The sequence below is a fragment of the Ursus arctos genome, unplaced genomic scaffold (assembly GCF_023065955.2).
Source record: "Ursus arctos isolate Adak ecotype North America unplaced genomic scaffold, UrsArc2.0 scaffold_12, whole genome shotgun sequence".
NCBI lineage: Eukaryota > Metazoa > Chordata > Mammalia > Carnivora > Ursidae > Ursus > Ursus arctos.
This window is the reverse complement of record NW_026622786.1, coordinates 25,539,555-25,559,966: the sequence shown is the minus strand read 5'-3', so window position 1 is coordinate 25,559,966 and position 20,412 is coordinate 25,539,555. Positions and strand designations below refer to the sequence as shown.

At 35.1% G+C, this 20,412-nt stretch overlaps 1 protein-coding gene across 3 annotated transcripts in view; it reads right to left on the bottom strand.

Annotated features, from left to right (window-relative positions):
- Positions 1 to 20,412, bottom strand: part of DPYD (dihydropyrimidine dehydrogenase) — a 788,803-nt gene that overhangs the window by 425,561 nt on the left and 342,830 nt on the right. For all 3 annotated transcript variants that reach the window (XM_026497557.4, XM_057310448.1, XM_048220250.2), the window contains exons 9-10: positions 9,543 to 9,650; positions 7,404 to 7,573 (exon numbers count right to left, since the gene is read on the bottom strand). In XM_026497557.4, the coding sequence (XP_026353342.2) occupies positions 7,404 to 7,573; positions 9,543 to 9,650 (278 nt within the window). The remainder of the gene's footprint in view (positions 1 to 7,403; positions 7,574 to 9,542; positions 9,651 to 20,412) is intronic.

The following is a 20,412-nucleotide window of genomic DNA, read 5'->3' as shown; positions in this document are numbered from 1 at the left end:
ACGCAATGCACTGGATAATTTAGGGGCTTAAATGCTTTTGCACAGGCATCACAAAATACATTTTTTTCCAACAAAAAAAGTGTATTTTTTATTTTATTTTTTAAAGGTTTTATTTATTTATTTATTGGGGGGAGAGAGAGAGAGAGAGAGAGAGCACAAGCATGAGAGGGGGGAGGGGCAGAAGGAGAAGTCTGACTCAGGGCTCCATCCCAGTATCCCAAGATTATGACCTGAATCAAAGGCAGACACTTAACCGACTGAGCCACCCAGGAACCCCAAGAAGAGTGTATTTTTAAATATTACTCACGATTGATGACATTTTCTTAAATCTAACTAGTTCTTACACTCCTAATCTTAGATTTTGCTGCAGTCAAGCATTCCTGCCTCCTCTCAGAGTATCTCACAAAATTATCTTCTGCATAACTTTGGTGCCTTTGCAGTATCTACTTCAATCTTGAAATCCCTCTTTATAAAAATTCTGCTCAAACAAGGATCCTCTCTTATCTTCTAATCCTGAGTCTATAAATGTTTATTAATTTTTTACCTTTTATATTACTTGGTTATAGTTTCTTTTTTTAATTCTGTAGCTATCTTTTAAAAGACTGAACACCAGGAACAGTGAATTTTTTTTCAATCCACTTTTAATATTAGGTTGATATTGTAATGTGATATATTTTAGAACTTCAAAAATAATTACTTATTTAAAAGTCCTCAGTAGTAATTTTGAGGTGTATGTATGTGTATATGTATTGAATATTTCATTTTCATTGGAAGTCTTCCTATAAGGTTTTCAATGCCCAGAAAATCCTATTCAACGTAATTCACTGATTTGATGCTTTGGATCAAGAACTGTTCTATACTTTGAATCAGATACAAGTTGAATGAACCAATCCATTTGAAGGAGTTTGCATTTTAATTTGTGGGGTGAGTATAAAGTAATAACTACCTTATGTGACAGTGCTATTATACAGGAAGCATAAAGAGCTATAAGATCTCACAGGAGGGAGAGATTAATTAGGAGGAAACTAAGGAATCCGTCAAAAAAAAAAAAAAGACATTTGGAGCAGGCCTTGAAGGATGAGTTCACTTTTTTAAAAGAAACAAAAAAAGCTTTAAAAAATGATAATTATTTGTTTTTACATTAATTCATGCATGTTTTTCATTTATTTTTATCTTTTGGATTTTATGCCTGACCAACATGTATATTTTTACAGTTATGCAAATTACGTTTTAATATTTCCAATGTATAAGACAAGAAAAGAAGACACTGGAAAACTGAGAAGACTATACCAATGGGAGAAGGGCTCCTAGCTTTCACATGAAAGTTAAGAGAGTAATAACACATTGCCATGTAATAAAGTTTGATAGTGACTTGATAATAGAGATGTTCACTGCTAATGAATTTATGTTTACATATGTATATGCACAAATACAGATATGTATACATACACATATACATATGAATCATAAACGATTGTTAAACCTTTTTAAAGGTTTCAGCGTTTCAGATATTATAGGCTTCAGCTCTACAGATATTCCTCATCAACATAATGTAGTCACCATCCTCCCCTTGGAATTACTGAAAGTAATTAAGCTTTTAAAGTGTATAATCTTGGATGAGCATAGGCTTCTGTTGGCTCCTGGACTATTTACAGGTCTTCTGTTTGTTTGTTTGTTTTGTTTTTGGTCCCACATGCCATCTGAAATGTTGCATACAGGGTAGAATTTTGACAACTTCACCTGCCAGTTTCTTTGCTACCATGTCTTGAATGCAGCAGATTTTACCTTACCAACAGACTGGGGATACATTAACTGCAAGTTGTTTCAGGCATAGTATTTCCAGATGGGGCCATATTTTTCAGTATAGAGTTGCTGTCATTCCATGAGGAGACAGCCCTCCTGTCCACATTCCACATCATTCACATATCTTTCTCTCAATGTTCAAAATATAGAATTTGGGGGATATGAAAAGCTTTCAGAAGCATATAATTACAACCGTAATTTTACAGATGGGCATTCTTAGGCTAGAATATATAACCTAGAACCAACTTCTCCAACTTTTAGTTAAAACCCTTTCAACAGTTCCATTCTACTTTCTCATGACACTGAACTTTCACACTTTTCAAAAGTGTAAACACACACAGATTTTTGGAACATCATTCCCATGCCATCACTGAAGTATTCAAGGTATACTTAATATCTTAGTACCAGGGAGCCCCTAGCTGCCTCTAATTAACTCTGTGTATGGGGGCAATTGTGTGTGTTTGTTTGTTTGTTTGTGTGCAGGTATCTTCATATTGCCAATCATGCTAACAGGTTCTGATTACCTTCTGTGAAGAATACCAACTTAAATGATGTGCAGGTGCCAAATATTGAAGAGCTGCTATAAGCATCACCCTTAGTAAGGAAAATTAAATTTGTCAGCATATATAGGTTATTTTCTAAAAACAGTCCCAGGTTCATATTTCTTATAATTAAATAAAAACTAGAAAGCATTACTTACTGGTAGGAAAATGAATGTTTAGCCCACAAGGTGTAGGTAATGAAAGTATCAATGGATGTAGCTCAAACAGCATTTGTTTTGTTTGTTTGTTTGCTTTTTTAAGAACTTATTTGAGAAGGGGGGGGGGAGCATGAGCCGGGAGAGGGAGATGCAGGTTCTCCACTGAGCAGGAAGCCCGACCCGGGGAAAAAAATCCCTAGACTCTGGGATCATGACCTAAGCTGAAGGCAGACACTTAATTGACTGAGCCACCCTTAAACATCATTTGGTATTAAAAACGTCTGAAAGGAGGCCTACAGATTGTGCCACATACAGGATCTATGATGGGCACATCAAAGGTAAATCAGTTAATATTTGGCAAATGAATAGGGGGAAACCAAAGGGCACTGGAGAGTGCTATAGAGAGCCCATTTAAAATATGGCAGAATTAAAGATCTAACATGTTTTGCTGATATTGGGAAATTAAATATGTGAACAACAGATTCTTAAAATTTGTGTGTGGGATTGTACTGTTAAAATAATTGTGTTCCATATTCTTCTCAGGAATAATTAATAAGAACTACAAAGTCCTTCCCAACCTTATCCTTTACATTTATCTACTCAAGCAGGTCTGTTGAGTCCTGACCTTCATGCCTCCTTTTAGGGATTCCCAACTGCCTAAAGCATTCTTGCCGTTCTATCTGATCTGTCAACAGCTTTTAATACCAGCATTTTGGGGGATTCTGTTATCCTGTGAAATTTAATCTCACCTATTTAAGCTTGCAGAAAGTACTGGAGGGAATTATTAACAGATTTTCCCTCATCTTCTTAGAGGATAGTGCTGAGTGATTGGCTGCTTTCCCTAAGGACCCACAGCTGAGAAGCGCTGGTTTGTCAGTAGCATCCTATTTAGCATGTGTGCGAGGCCACAAGGGAGACTGAAAGACATTTGGAATCAGAATTACATCAATATGCTGATGGTGCCTCCATATCTTCGTTTCATCAAACCTGTATCCCGTAGCATTAATGCTTTCTTAACTAAGATGGAAAGTGCCCCCAAACAGCACACTGCTTATGGCTCTAATTAGACAGCTGGAAACTACGTTGATGATACATAAGAGCAGTGGATCAGCAGTCTCAGCATCACCAGGAAACTTGTTAAAAATGCAAATTCTCGGGCCCCTCCCAGACCTACTGAATCAGAAACTCTGGGACCAAGGCCCAGCAAGCTGTGTTTAACAAGCCCTCCAGGTGATTTTGATGCATACTAAAGTTTGAGAACATCTGCATTCGAAAAAATGGGATGTGGGTGTCACTGCTGAACCTATTGGGTGTTGCCTCCTAGTTTAGTAGATTAAAGCATTTCTGGATCCAATCACACTGTTCTTTGTTACTAACCATGTAACATTAAATGTAACTGGCTTTTCTAATAATTCATATTTGTCACAAAAAGATGAGAGAACTTTATATTGTTCTGCATTCCCCTCCCTCTAAAACCATCTAGGAATTAGACAAGCTCTGCATATATGCACGCTGACATCCTTAGCAGCGAGGACCTTAACCAACAAAAAAATCACGTTATTCCCAAATACCACACAAGAGCCCAAACCCATTAAACAACACACGAATGAGAAAAACCCTAAATATCTGTTACTTTAAAGAAACCAAGCATAGTTGCCGTTTGAGTGTATTAGGGGTAGAAAGCATAGGAGGAATAGGAGAAATACAGAGAAATTGGATATGATATTAAATTTTTCATGTTGGTTACTATTTTTTCCTAGAATATATTCTCTCAAAACTCTGTCTTGAAGTATTGTACTTCCTCCTGACTTTCCAGTTTCATGAGTGTTATTAGCACTGCTGTGTCATGGGCCCTCTTTTGATGCACCAAAACCAAGTAACAGACATGAGGCATTAATACCAGAACCACTGGAAATACTGAAAGCCCCCAGTCCCACAAAAGCACAGGCACTGGCCAATAACCCAACCCTAAAATCTATGCATATTCTGATAATGTATTACGTATTATCCCTTCTCTCATGCTGAGGAATTTTGCCTAAAACTACAAAATGAACCTTCAAAGGCCTATTACTGTAACACTGATCTACCCTGGAAAGTAGTAGCTCCTTTTTTTTTTTAAAAGATTTTATTTATTTATTTGAGAGAGACTGGGAGGGAGGGGCAGGAGGGAGAGGATAAGAAGGAAAGAGAGAATCTCAAGCAGACTCCTCACTAAGCGTGGAGCCCATGCAGGGCTCTATCTCACAACCCTGAGATCCTGACCTGAGCTGAAACCAAGAGTCCAATGCTCAACCAATTGAGCCACTCAGGCGCCCCAAAAGTACTAGCTCGCTTAATGCCAGAAGCCCTGATACCAATTCCCTTCAGAAAACATTCATTTCACAATTCTTTGCTGAACACTTTATATGTGGCACCACTGTGCTAAGCAGGGGGAAGACACAAAGGAAGCAAGAGGGCTGACCATAGACCCTGTTCTTACAGAGCTCACAGTCAAGGAGTTTTAAAATCATATAAAAAAATCTGGTTTCTTGTAAGCCAGTAATAAACATCCAAATATTTGTTTTTATGGTTTTAATTAGACCCCAGATCCACTTGAGTTCTACTAAGTTGTACTCTAGATGGGCGACCTGGTCTTCCACAGACCCACTGTTTTTCAACAGTTTGGAAACCATGGCTCAGTACAGCGAACTCTGGCCTTAAAACCAGCTATGCCTAGACTCTGATCCTTTCCATCCTGTAAGCCAGTCCCATTGACTAATAGCCTACTCTTTCAATACGGCCCTGACAGATTCCCGGCTTCTGACCCAAACCTCTTCAATCAACTTTCAACAGAGCAGTCCCTTTAAAATTTAACTCAGATCTTGGTGCTTCTCTGCTTAAAACAGTCCAGTGGTTTCCTCTCTCACACAAAAAAACTAAAGGTCTTATGAATGCCTACAAGACCTCACCCAGTGTGCCCCATACTGTCTTCTCCTACACCGTTCCAGTCACGCTAACTTACGTTTTTTATATTCCCGGAAGTTTAACAGCCTTCTTCAATTGCCTTGCCTGGAATGTCTGGCCCCCAGATGTCTACATTCCCTCACTGTCTTCATTCCTCTGCCCCAAAGTCACCTTATTAGAGAGGCCTTCCTGGGCTATTTCATTTACAATGGCAAATCTTGCTACTTCTTCTACCATACCCTCACCCCAAATACTTTTGCCTTATACTTGTACATTAATTAACTTTTCTCCATAGCACTAATCACCTTTCAATACACTATTTATGTGATAGTTAACTTGTTTGATCATCGAGTGTCTTCCCTTAGTAGTTACAAGCTGTATTAAAATTGCCAAGACTATACCTTGTATACAATGGATGCTCAATATATATAGGTTGATTAAATCAATAAATAAGTAACAAACATCTACCTCTACCCTCTCAAGCATTACCTGGTCTCATTTTGTGTGTGTGTTCTACTGAGGGTGGAAGAAATAGTCACCACTCATTTCTAGTTACCATTGTTAATAGAAGATGACTATAAAATAAAGTATAGAGTAACTGGCCATTTCCGTCCGGGGTCATCCTCCCTTCCAACTCTCAAGGTGCAGCTTTTATAATGAAAAGTTCTTTGATGTTGGAATCCGAACATGATTTAAAATATTTAGTTCAAAACATGTGTCAACTATTTATTCCTTGCTGAGGCCCTGTGCTATGCATGGAGATATACAGATGAATAAAATTAGCTCCTGTCTTCTTTTATCTTAGGCAAGTCATTTAATTCCAGGGCGGAAGTTTTCTTTTTATTTGTAACATAATGAAATCTCACTAATTGATGCTATAGACTGCACTCCAGGAAAAAAAACTTCCAAAATGATATGACCATGTCCACCTTGGATTTTGGAAGGAAGTCTGAATGGGTATAATAGATAAAAGAAAGCCCAGAGAATGCAGTTGACATCTGAAACTGAGCCATGAACCAGTGGTGACTGTGATATGTTAGTGAGATTAACCTGTAAAGTGGTTAATCTACATATGACAAATTACCTATTGACTACAGTTATAATTCTTACCTGCTATAGAGACTCCAAATATATGAAGGCATTCTAAAGCAAATCAAATTCATAATACTGATTTGGATAAAATGAGTAATTTATCTTTCTATAAATACATTTCATTCTTGTTCTCAGAACTAATATCCTTTATAAGGCATTATCTTCCTCTAATAGCATTAAAATTTGAGAAGTCCATGGTACATGTACCCAGTCGATGCCTCACCCAAGATTAGTCACCACTCACTTCAAAGAGTGAAATCATTTTAAATCTGTCATTTTTAGTAAGTTAACTCATTATTAATTCTAAATAATGCTTACATGAGAGCTCTTTAAAAAAATAATAAATGGCAATCTGTTTATTCTATCGGCTTCACAGCAGAATGAATTGACTTTCAGTATGACCAAGGCATATGACTTGGAATGCAGCTTGTAAACTTGGCTTATAGAGCATTCCAAATGTCTCTAATTACCACATTCTCCTAATATCCTACATTTTGTGACGAATGCCTATTGTTCATGAAATGAAGACTTAGCACATTCCACTGTTACTAGTTAAATACAGTACATTTCTAAGATACTAACACTAAGAATAAGAGGCACTTAGTATCGACAAAGATAAATTTCTCATTTTATCCAAATAAAGTATTATACAATAGCTTTCTTTCGCTTTGAACGTCTGAATTAGGAAAAAGCAAAGCAAAACAAAACAAAACAAAAAACCATGGGTAGCCCAGGAATTTTTAAATTCGCATTTCACAATTTCAAGAACATTCTAATGATTTAACAAGGACACTGCACATTAACAGTTTCATCTCCTAAAATCTGTTGTGCTACAACTCCGTATTTTCTGATGGTTCTATTTTACCTCCTCGGGGACAGCTCTTATATTAACAAAGCCTTTTCTGAAGATGATGAACACGCGACGGGCTCCACAACATAAAGCGGATGTTGCACAGTCGAAGGCAGTGTCTCCCGCTCCGAGTACAATCACGACTCCCCGTATCGATGGCAATGGAGGGTGACAGGCACACATTCCTGAATGATGAAAGGAAAACCCCATTTTCAAGTAGAGAAACCATTTCTGCATGACAGCTCAAAAGATACTTGTACTCAAAGCAGTGTAAAATTGCATCTTGCAGTTTTCGAGGATGGAGTGTCACTATCAAATTATTCTGCTCCATTGAAAGACAGTTTTATTCCCATTTTAAAAAGATGCTCATATATGTAATTTCATAGTCAGTACCTTTAACTTCTTTTTTCTTCTAAAAGGGTTGCTACAACATATTTTGAAGAGTTTAGGTCAGAACAAATTGGAATCAATCAATTAAAACGCAGTTCGTCAAAGTCATGATATGTATTTTTAACTTGGTGTCATTAAATTTGTTTGTTAGAAGGAAAAAAAGTGATTTTATCATCTCGGTTAACATAATTCCCAGCATTCCATGAAAATACTTAATTTAGATATTATTTTACAGGATTTCTAACATATAGCCCTGCTATATATTATACCTAGGAAACTTTGAACATTTACGTGCTGAGTAAGTGCTTTCTATGTAACGGAAGAATTTTTAACAACTATTTTCTTGAAATACTTAAAATGAACTTTCTCCCTTTTATAGTTTTTTCCTGGTTTTGTTTGTAAAATAGAGCTATAAAAGAAATATGACTTCCTAAGTGTTCATTTCTCAAGGACATATATATGAAGATTTGATGAAGATTCTTGTAAAAAGGTAAAATGCAGTTTTCTCTATGTGTTAGGTATCGCTGTGTTATCAGATTAAGTAAAACTATTGATAAGATTGATAAATTACTATAAAGAAATGGCACCACGGGCAGCATAGGCCTGTAATCTCAATAAGTGTACTCATCCCGCTTGGAAGAGTGCATTTGGGATTACATAATTGGCCCTCTGTAATTCTCGAAAATATGTTATGTGTACTAGGATCTTCCTTAGAAAGGATTGCAGGTACAGAAGTATCCCTTTCTCCTGGGAAGAGAAAGGTGGAGATGGTATACATGTTTAGCTGTAAACTTCTGCAGAATGACCTAATAGAGAACGTTTCTTATCTTTTTACAAAAAATGTAAGCTTTTATCTTTTCGCATGTAATTAGATGTTAGAATAGCTGAAGTTTAAGACTTTAAAAATATATGTTTAAAGGATTTAGATGATGTGGTTTTAGAGAATATATTATAGCTTCTTTATTACTAAGGCTGACTCTCATCCAACCAAAGCATAGGACTGGTTTAGCTTCTGCTTGCTCCTCTTGGGCTGCATGAAGTGATATTACACAGCGTGTACATACTAGGGTGTCTATCAAAGTGTTTTCCTTTAACTTTATAAATTTTCTGTTCAGCAAGAAACTGGCTCTTTCTGCCTGCTTAGACACAAATGATGTAAGATATGTGAAAATGTGTCCTATTTTAAAACTATAAACTATATATTAAAAATATATAATGTAAAATAGTTCCTAAACTGAAGTTCCTGCTATTTCTTTTAAGAACATCTTCCAGTTGGGGCACCTGGGTGGCTCAGTTGGTTAAGCGTCTGACTTTGGCTCAGGTCATGATCTCAGGGTCCTGGGATAGGGCCCCACATCAGGCTCCCTGCTTAGTGGGATGCCTGTTCTCCCTCTCCCTCTGCCTGCTGTTCCCCCTGTTTGTACTTTTTCTCTCTCTGTCAAATAAATAAATAAAATCTTAAAAAATAAAAAAAAAGAACATTTTCCAATATTTGTTTAAGACTCTTACTTTGAAGCAATTTTACATGATGGAGTGTAGACCTCTATATGACAGAGTGGAAAAATCCTTATGATGATGTTTGATTGGAAGAATGAACAAAGGGGTGATCCTAGAAAATGATTACATCATACTTGTTTTCAACTTTATATTGGTGTAGCAAAAATGATTTGAGATCTGAACAGTGTCCTCCTAAGCCTGGATTTAATATAATTTATAATACATAAACAACATAGGCAACGTTAGGAATACAAAACAATGTTATACCTGCTTTACTGCTTTTGGCTACAAGTGGCAAAAAGTCTTTGGATGTGTAAAATCCATGGTTCTGTGTCAGGTCTTTGAAGATGTCGTTTTTGTTAGGGTCTGGCAAACCTAAGTAATAAAAATTTATAAAATCTCATTAGCAGAAGAAGGGATTTTTCCTACCGTATATTTTTAAAAAGTAGAAAGCTGAGATCATTAAAATAATGTGGGTCTGAGAGGAAAATAAAATCTGTAGACAAATCAACATAAAAATGTATATAACACATTGTTACAGAACTCAGTGTATACCTTTACATTATAACTAAGCACAAATCATAAATCATACATTCAAGTACACATATAGGTATACAGAAACATGGATACATACATATACATGTACATGTAGTGTTTAAGGGAAAATCAGGTTATATTATTTCCTCATGTTATAAATAAAAATAAGTTTCTAGCTTATTAGAGTGCTAAATATAAAAAATCATCACAAAACTAAAATACAATATGGATACATATGCATCTAGTTCCTGAATATGGCAGATCATCCTAAGGGGAAAAACAAACAAACAAACAAAAATACTTGAAAGAAAAAGATGTATTTTACTACAAAAAAATCAGCTACTTGATTAACCAGAGTAATGTTTTAACAAATAAAAGAATGGATAACAAAATTGGGATAATGAAAAATATAAATAGCTTCTAAGCACCAAAGTTTTAAATACATTAGTAATTTAAGAACTGTAATTTAAAACAATGAAATATGATTTCCTGTCTATTAAGAAGTAAAGGCTTTTTTAAAATTAGACCATATGGCAAGGGTGAAGATGGGACCTATACTCTTTTGATGCAAATACACATTGGTGCTCAAATTCTAGAAAATAGTTTTCAATCTGTACTAAAGAAACACTAAGACATGCAAATAAAGATTTAATGTGCAAAAACAGTCAATGCAAAGAGAGAGAATGAAGGAAAACCAAAATGCCAATAAAATGAACGAATGAGTTTTACTTTAAAAAAGAAAAGGCAACAGAACACAGTGCAGCCATTAAAATGAATATTTGAAAAATGTGGTATTGGACGGTATTCAAAATACAGTGTTAAATGAACTAGCAGGATACAAAACTCTATAGTATGATTCAAGTTTCATAAAATCTGAATGGTGATAATTTCTGGTGATGGGGCTGTGGATAATGTATTTTTTCATTATTCTTTATTTTCCAAAATTTCTACAACATGCATGCATCAACCATATAATTAGGAAATAATGGCCAAAATTTTGAAAAGAAAATGAATAGCAGATTAACTTTTTTTCAAAAACAAAGCAAATCTGACAGCAATCACCCCACCACAGAAAAGTGTAGAATTAATTCATCTCAGTTCCATAAACACAGGGGAAAATTTATAGTTTAACTAGATTTACTTCCCCAAACTCTGGGTTATTCTAGAGAGGTAGGATTTCATTTTATTGTTAAATGAAGAGCAATGAGTAGTTGTTGGTGGATACCTACAGTAATAAGAACAGCCCAAGAATGACTTTCTCATGTGTGATAAGGTAGATACGATATCTGATCTGAAAGCTGAAGGTGACTGTGGATTGACTGAGTGTGTAACCCACAATAGACCACTTTGTTCCTTCAAATTAAATTGAACATTTTTCTTTCCTGTCCAGCATTCCTTCCTCCCAAAGATTTGCCCTTTGCTCATAGATTATTAGTTTATCACTTGTCATTAAAATTATTTTATTTATCTAGGAAGGTTAGGCAAGTCATTTGACTTACCTTTGCTTTGGCTTCTTTTTTTTTTTTTTAAGTTTTTATTTAAATTCCAGTTAGTTAACATATAGTGCTTTGGCTTCTTTATAAATGAAATGAGATTAAGACTATTTCCTCATTTTCTGACATAAAGGATTACTCCTTGGGCATACTTATAACATGGAAACTATTACATAAATGTGTGGTTATTTATATAAATCTTTTAGAAAGACTAGAATAGGGAATGGTTACAGTTACATAAAAATAGCTGAATATGTACTTGAAGACTAATAACAAAACAATTTTTCCTGAAAGCTATTAAAAGAGGACTATAGTTTCAGCTACACCTTATTAGTCTAACCAACATATATATATATGCTACATGCTGAAATTTAAATAAGGACCTGTCTCCCCTCTTACATATATTACTATATTATAGAGATAGCATATGTTCTATAGCACTTCATTTTCCTGTAAACACACACACACACACACACACACACACACACACACACGCACAAGAAAAATAACCTGAAGTGCTGTGCAATTTCAAGGAGATAGGATAAAACTCTTTAAAGCAGATCAAAAACAAAGCACAGAAAATGTACGTGGCAGATAAAGGTTCTGCATTTACTGTCAATAAGGTCTACAATCCTCCCCTTACTAACTCCTAATCTGAGCTTTTTTCACTACTTGCCATGGTTAAGACAGAGAGGGAAATTTATATCTGTGATTATTTTCTATAGACTCATTGCTAAAATAACTTTTCTAAAGAAATGCAAGGCATTCTTATTGAATATACCACTGGATCCACGGAGAAGACTTTTCCTATCCTGCAAGGATTATTTCACACACACACACACACACACACACACACACACACACACACACACAAAAGCTTTGGTAAAATTTAAATTCATTTTTTCCACTTGGATCAAGAGACTACAAGGACAACTGAATTTCCTGTGCTCTTACTCCATTTTGCATTTATCCCTCTAATGAATTTAACATTTACTGGATCAGATTCTTTCTGTAAATGTTCAGGAGGCACCAGTTAGATGTTCTGACTTAGGGATAATGGCTTAAGGAGAGAAAAAGTGAGCCAGAAACTGGACAGGATCATTATGTTATTCCTGCTGCCTATTTAGCCACACCCCAGGGCACACACACTTTTAAAGTCCCAAGGTCTGTGGAGCTCTTCTCCCCCATCTGCGTGACAGGTCATCCCTTATGACCTAGGGCAACACATCTGAATCTGTCCTTACACACTGTTCGGTAGTCTGGCCCAGGTGGCAAAAGAACCCTAGCATCTGCTAACCATGATGCTATGGAGTAATTAAGAGCAGGACCTTTATCATTAGCCAGACTTTGGTGTGAGGTCTTCGTCTCCAATTTACCAGGTCTGTGATCTTGTGTGAGTGCCAGTGATTATATGTACTTAGCTAGACTATCAAATGATCTGATCAAGTACTAATCTCTGTATTGCTATGAAGGCATTTTGTAAATATGGTTAACTTCTATAATCAGTTGACTTTAAGTAAAGGAGACTACCTTGATAATGTGGCTAGGCACCATCCAATCAGTGGAAAGGCCTTAAGAACAAAACTGAAGTTTCCCTGAGGAAGAAGAAAGTCTGCCTGCTGGCCTAGCCCACAGATTTCGAATTTGCCAGCTCCCACAATTATATAACTCAATTCCTTGAAATAAATTTTATAATCTGATGTATCTATATCTCCTAATGATTCTGCTAGGGACAACAATTACACATCTCTCATTGATGTAAGATTTAAAGAAATCTATCTATCTATCTATCTATCTATCCATCCATCCATCTATATTAAGCATTGAGACCTAAAACATAGTGAATGCTCACTAAATATTAGCTATTAATATTAAGATAGATTTAATTTTCTGTAGTTCATCAATTCTTCCAAATTTCACATCTTATGGCAAGGAAAGAATAGAGTTTAAAGTATTAAACCTTAGCAAATTTAAACAAAGTGCTACAAAAAAAGAAAAATGAAGCAATCTTAAGTGAAATATGAAAGATAATGAAACTTGCAAATACCCATCTATCAAAGGAAGATTTCCGTGAGAGTAGGTGGCATATTAATAAATAAGGTATGTGTCTCTATCAGAATGATTTCAAAATGACACTGAAATGACTTTTTAATTCACCTTTCAGTGGGAAGAAGGAGGTTTATGAATAAAGAAGAATTGACAAAGATTTGACAAACAAAACAGCTCAGCTTAGTAGATGTACAGTGTTCTCTGTCTTTCAAGAAGGCCAGAGAAGTTTGTTTCCCTAGAATAGTTACCGAAGTTTTTGGTGTTTCAGCATATATTTACGCAAAGGAACACAACCTTAAGAACTATTGCAAAATGATACTTTTCAGCTTCTCCTAAAATAAATAAAATTCTGCTTATATTACAGAAAATCTAATTTACCATATATTGAATATTTAGATTACAGTCACTGTTCTAAAAAGTGCCTAGCATATAGGTGATTTTTTTATATATTAACTCATTTAATTCTCAAAACAATCCAATGAGACAATGACCATTATTTTCTGCATTTTAGATATAAAGAAACTGAGACACATAGAGGTTAAGTAACTTTGCCAATGGTCAGAGAACAAGTAGAAGTACCAATTTCTAACCTGAACATTCTGGTTATAGAGTCTATGCATTTACTTCAAAATGCTGCCTTTTTCATATAAGATTTTGAAATTGAGCCCTGTTATAATGTGATGTTACTTAACAGGTGATATCTAAATCATTTAACAGATATGGATTAAATGCTTCACTGTGAGGCTACAGACAGGCACACAACAAGAATGTGTCTGCGGCCAGGTTCCAATCCAGTGGTAGAGAAAAGACAGGCTGCTTCTCTAGGCTGTATCTTTGCTTTATGATGATTTTCTCTAGTACAATTCCTTTTTGAATTGTTTTCCTTCTTAAGTGTATTTCTCTTGGGTATCTGCTGGTTATTTTTCAATATTTGATATTCTCTGAAATATGTATCTCTGCTTTGTATCCAAAGCACCTCTCTCTGGAACAACTACAGAATAAATAACAGCAGTGTATATAATAAATTTTTGTGCTCATATTAAGTTCTGCACCACTTCAATTAACATTAATAGGCTATTAAATATTCTGTTTCATTTTATCATCTAGTAAGTAATGAAAGAGAAATAAGCTTTTAAGGCTGGGTCTTCACAGGTGTGGGAGACCATGTTTAAGAATTCCCCAGATTTTATATTGTCCGCCTGTGTTACTTCACAGGCTCACTTATTTCGTGTTAATTGAATGGAGCAAGCATTCGTGTGATGCCTCTCGTTCTTGATGGCATCCACTTGAATGACAGCCAAGCTGTCATGGGAAAGACAGTGATCAGATACACCTATCACTGGAGATAGCCTCACGAATCCCACAGACATAGAAGACAGAACACTGAGATACTGGCCCAAGTTCCTGGCAAAGGACTGTGGCTTACAGAAATGGTTCTTACGGAAATGGGTAGAGAGCATACCAAATTCTCTACGGGTATGTTAATTCTTGTTATTCCACAATGGTGCTTTGTCGGTAAGAAGATGTTAGTAGACAAATAAAATCCCACTGACTATGTCACTATTCACAAGTGGCTGAAAACAGCAAAATGTGTCTGATGGCAAATGTCCTAAGTTTTTTACTTTTCCAAGTACTTTTGTATCTGAGATTTCACTTTCTTCTCACAGAAGAAAGCATGTTGTATGCTCACACTCCTCATTTCCTAAGCCTCCTTTGGGGAATGGTGCTGCTTGAGGAAGAACATTAAAATGTGCAGATACACATGGATTCATTAAACAAACTCTCACTGAGGGACACCAAGCTATCTACCATAGCCATCCATCCCTGTCTTCGTAAAAGAAATGTGCCTGTGTAAACATTGCTTTTCTTTATTTTTGTTTATTAAACCTTTAAAAAAATCTTAATGCCAATTGACTTATTTCTATCATTACTGGTAAACAGAGTATGTGGATAAGAGCAAAACCTCTAAAGTCAGACTTTCTGCATTAAAATTCTAGTTTTAGCACTTACTAGCTATTATGACCTTGGGCCAGTAAATTACTCTTTCTGGGCAGCAGCAGCCTCATCGTAGTATTGTTAGGAGAATAGAATGAATACAAATGTGAAGCTCTTTGCATAGATGTGAAATGTTTCCTTTTATTTTCATTCTCTCCCTAAAAAGCTTTTGTTTGATATAATAAATGATATATTTGGATGGACATAAATTAAATGTTCACCTAATCCATGATATGCACAATTAATATTATTACACATTTAAGTGGTTGGTGTTGGGCAGACTGGTATCAGAGTCCATAAAACTTAGCAACCTTGGTTAGAATAAAAGACTGTGGCTAAACCAGGGTATTCTGACCTCATTCATTGTACAGACTACAGTGGACTCAAACCACACGTGCTTCAGGACCAGGGAAGGAGCAAATTAAGACCCTCTAATGTTCAATTTGGCATTCAAATGGGAGCAGTTAGAGTCACATCAGGCCTCCAAGAGCACTGATCTAGGAGTCTGAAGGACTGGGTTCTAGTTTCATTATTTTCCCTTTCTAGCTATACTTGGATAAAATTATTTAATAAGATGGCTCTCAAATTCCTTGATTTTAGAATGAAAATTACCCTGCCTGATGTATAGAGTTGTCCTGAAAATTAGTAGAAACATGCACATAAAAGCCCTCCAGTAAATCTAAAACACCATTGAAATGTAAGTCATTCTTACTGTCTTGGGTAAAGTATAAAAACCACGGAAAACAAAGACTCACATGATAAAAAGATTCACAGTAAATACTTCCAAAAACAGAAGCTATTGCAATTAATCATAAAAAGACACTTAAACTGTTATATATAAGACATGTGAATGTAGGACTAAAATAATAACCGTATGTATTTATAGATATACATATGTATCTGGATGTGTTTCTATACTTATTAGAAAAGGTAAACTAGTCTTATATCAAGCCCAAACTGTTGGGGTTACAACATGGATATAAAACACTCCTTTCAAGGACCTAAGCATTCCAGAATTCCACAATGAATTATAAAGTTTTTCATCTGCACTTAAAGATCACTTATATGATTCGAAGGATTTATATCTTATTTCCAAGGGACAACAGTGCCATATGGGTTATCATTCTAGGATCTATATATTGACTAGAAAGAGAACAGATCAATGATGGCCTATTGTGCTTCTTTTCTCAATAAAACTCCCCATCTTTTCCCCAATGCCCCACTGTAAATACGTTTAGTTCAGACTGAACTCAGAAAGAATGGAGTGATTCAATATAACACATATGAAATCAGATCACCATGCATCACAATAGTGTTCATTTCATTGATTTTTCAAATCCCCATTAAACATCTGTTTCATGTAACTGCTGTCTAGTTTCTCTCTCAATGTGACCACATGCCTTAATCGTGTGTATCACACAATCAGTTAGAGCATAACAAGATGAAGACTTTTAAAAAAATGTTATGAATGAAGTCACCATCTCAAATCATATTTTTTTCCCCATTACATATGGTATTTTTCTATACGGACACATGTAACAGATAATGAAATCCAGAAGCAAGAGAAGTACTGAGCACTCATACAATTTTGAAAATCTGATAGATACTGAATTATGTTCTTTTGTATTAATTTATAAAACAGTGAATTTTAAAAAGCATTAGAGAAGAGAATGAAATAACCAAAGATGATACTTCCTACAATGTTGTTACAGATGTACTTCGGTTCGTTTTTTATGACGTCCATGTAGAAGATATACACACGTTCTATCACCCCAATGAGATCAATTCATCTAACTTCGTTTAAGAACTGAATACCAGGTTCCAAATCAGAGTAGTACTTATGGGTGAAACACAATATAAACATATTAAGAAAGCAATGTATTCACAAGTGCAATACATATTAAATAAACTGATTCTAAGTAGTTAAGATTTTTCTAGAGAACTTTTTAACCTGTCATAAAATATCCAGCAATTTCATATAATGAAATGCGATTATGGTTCACTGTGCATTTGGGGCTCATATTTTTTGTTCCCTCTATACATTTGGAATAAAATAGAGAAGAGAGACTATTTTAATTGGTAAAGCAATGCCCAAGAATTCAAAAATGGACAAAATATCCTTGAATGTGTTCTGACAAATAATTCCTATACTCAGGATCCATTTTATCTATTGTTCTTTTGATATAAAGGGACATATGAAACAACCAAACCAACAAAATATTGGACCAAAAAAAAAGATGAAGTATTTTTCTTTGTACTTTCGTGATATTCCAATTTTCTTATAATTAGCAAAAGTTATTTTAGTAATTAAAATTTAATTTTAATATAAACACAAGATCTCGTTAAAAGCTCTCTTCTAGAAAAGATATATTAATGTAATTTCCTATTTCTGTCACAAAATTCTACCTATCACTTTGATTTTTGGTATTATTTATTAAAGTGTGCCTTATCTCTTGGGCCTCTTTCTCTTTATTTCCTTCCCTTCTCTTTTCTGTTTCTAACTCTCATTTGGCTTTTGCTATAAAACAATTTCCTTAAATTTTAATCTTCACATCACGAAGTAAGGGTAAGCAAAAAACCTCAAACAATATGCCTCAGGCAAAGGTTTTTTCCTTAATGACTGGAATTCTTAGATGTGTTAGGAAATTACTATTATGGACTATGTAAGTATACTATATTCCAAAGTAAAGAAATCATTAATAATAAAATACTAAAAAGGAACAGTTATATTACAAAATAAATCTACCAGGCTTACAAAGAAAACAAATTTGCAACAGCCACCTGCTGTGGAGATGAGGCAGTAATCTCAACAGCAGGAAATAAAAGGGAAGAGAGGAGAAAAATACAAAAGCACAGACATTAAAAAAGTAATTAAAACACTTATCTCCATCGACATACATAACGAAAAAAACCCTCAACCAACCACCTAAAAACATACTCTATTGAACTGCACAGCAGGAAATAGCATTAAAGCTGCCACCATAAACACACATTCTGTAGAAGGGAGAAGACCCCTTTAAAATGTAAGCTCAAAAGTATTACTAATGTGTTAATCACCAGTAAAGGTACCACACATTCATTGTATTGTATTAGTTACTTTCTCAAAGGTATTTATAAAAATTGCACTTCTGCATTTTTTTTTTAATTCAAATAAATTCTTAAATACAGGCACTGGTAGCCTCTTTATTTGTAATTGTTCTAGCGAATTTACAACTATATTGTGAGGCCAAGGTATTCTGTATTTGAAAACTTTAATAATTTTTACATAACATGCATTTAGATGATGCAGTTAAACCGTTTCCTTCAAAGCCAAACAAACCGTTGCTATATTACCAGAATAAAATGAGGTGAAACATAATGCAAGAGCTAGGGTCATGGATTAAAACTGAAATGAAAGCTAAGAATCATTCTGAGTTACCCAAGTATGTTCTGGCCTTCAGAGTTCTGCAAAGTGAAACAATGTAAGCCCGAGGAAGCAAGTGGCAGACTTTAAAATAAAGACCACACACTAAATGCGCTTGGTGACTCTCTCAGCTGCTGGAACTTGGTTTCTGGGTCTGTGTGATTCTCCCCAGGCAGGTCTGTGAAACAATGGAGAGCTGCTTGGGTCCAAATCAGAAGACCTCAAATGGACTCCTAATCCTGTAATTTATCAGATATTAGGTCTAAATTCATGCCCAAGGTGTTAAACCACAGCTTTTTTATCTCTAAAATGAGAAGAGTTACAAAAATGTATTTCTTTATAGAACTGTTATATGGACAAGTAAGCATAATATAGCTCTATATTGTTGAAACAACTTAATTTTACAAGTAGAACATGCAATTTACAATCATACATATTGGTTATAATACTATATAATTCTTTTATCTTGTAATGATACAGCTCAGAGTCATTTCACTTTAATTATGCATTTTCCTCTTATACACAGGTAATACATTTCTGTGCAAGTTTATCTTACTCTGAATCACTGCTGTAATTCTGTAAATTTTACTTATCTCCATACATTTTTTTCAAGAAATGTGTATGATGTAAAAAAGTATAAATTATTTCCATCCTTAAATATACTTGTACTGTATTATTTCTAACATGTTGCTGAGTAAGAGTCTCAAAATTAGAATACTTTTCTACAAATTCAGGAGATTCCCTGAAGTGATTACTCTCCAAAAGACATTCTTGATGAATAGAAATGGTCAACCACTTTAGAAACAAGTGGCTGACCTCGAACCTCAGTTTGTTCATCCACAAAATAGGGAGATAATCTAGACATCTGAACAGTGCCTGAATTTCTCAAGAAAACCAAGACAATCAAAAAAGTACATTTTTGTGTATGTATTATAGGGGAGGAAGAATTTTTCCTTTACCTGTCTAGTACTTCTAGCTGGTCTATTCACTAAATTGACATAAGACCAATTAACAAGAGAAAAACAAACTTAATCACATACATACATGAAACTCCCCCAGAAGAATATGAAACCCACAGGAAGTCAAGCAATTGAGGCTTACATGCCATCCTGAGCTAACTGTGAAGGGAACAGGGTTGTGAGAATTCAATGGAGAGAAAGACAATTTTATAGGAACATGGGAAGAGCAAATGTTTGGTAAACAAATGTTTGCCATGCCCTATCAACACAGAGACAATGGGACATAGAGAGGAATTTGACCTCCACGTCCTGCTGAGTTTCCCCCAAGAGCTAGCCAATATTCTTTGTAGCTATCTCTCCTGATAGTTCTTTTTTTGGGCTACGCCCTCTAATTTCTTTTAGGTAGTTAAGTAGGAAAGAAAAGCTCTTCCTGAGTTAGGCCTTGATTGACTTCAGCTCAAAGTAATCTACATGCCAAAGTGACACATTTTGGGGAGCCCCATTCTGAACCCCTTCAATATCATTTTACTGTGCATGGGTGCAGAGGGTCTATACCTTTCATTACATTCTCTAAGTGACTCAAAAGTGGTTAAAGACATCAAGATTAAATCAATTACATTGTACTATTTACCCAAATGCCATTCCAAAGGCTCAGAATGGTTGTTGTAAATGCCAAAATGCAATGTAATTATTCATACTCA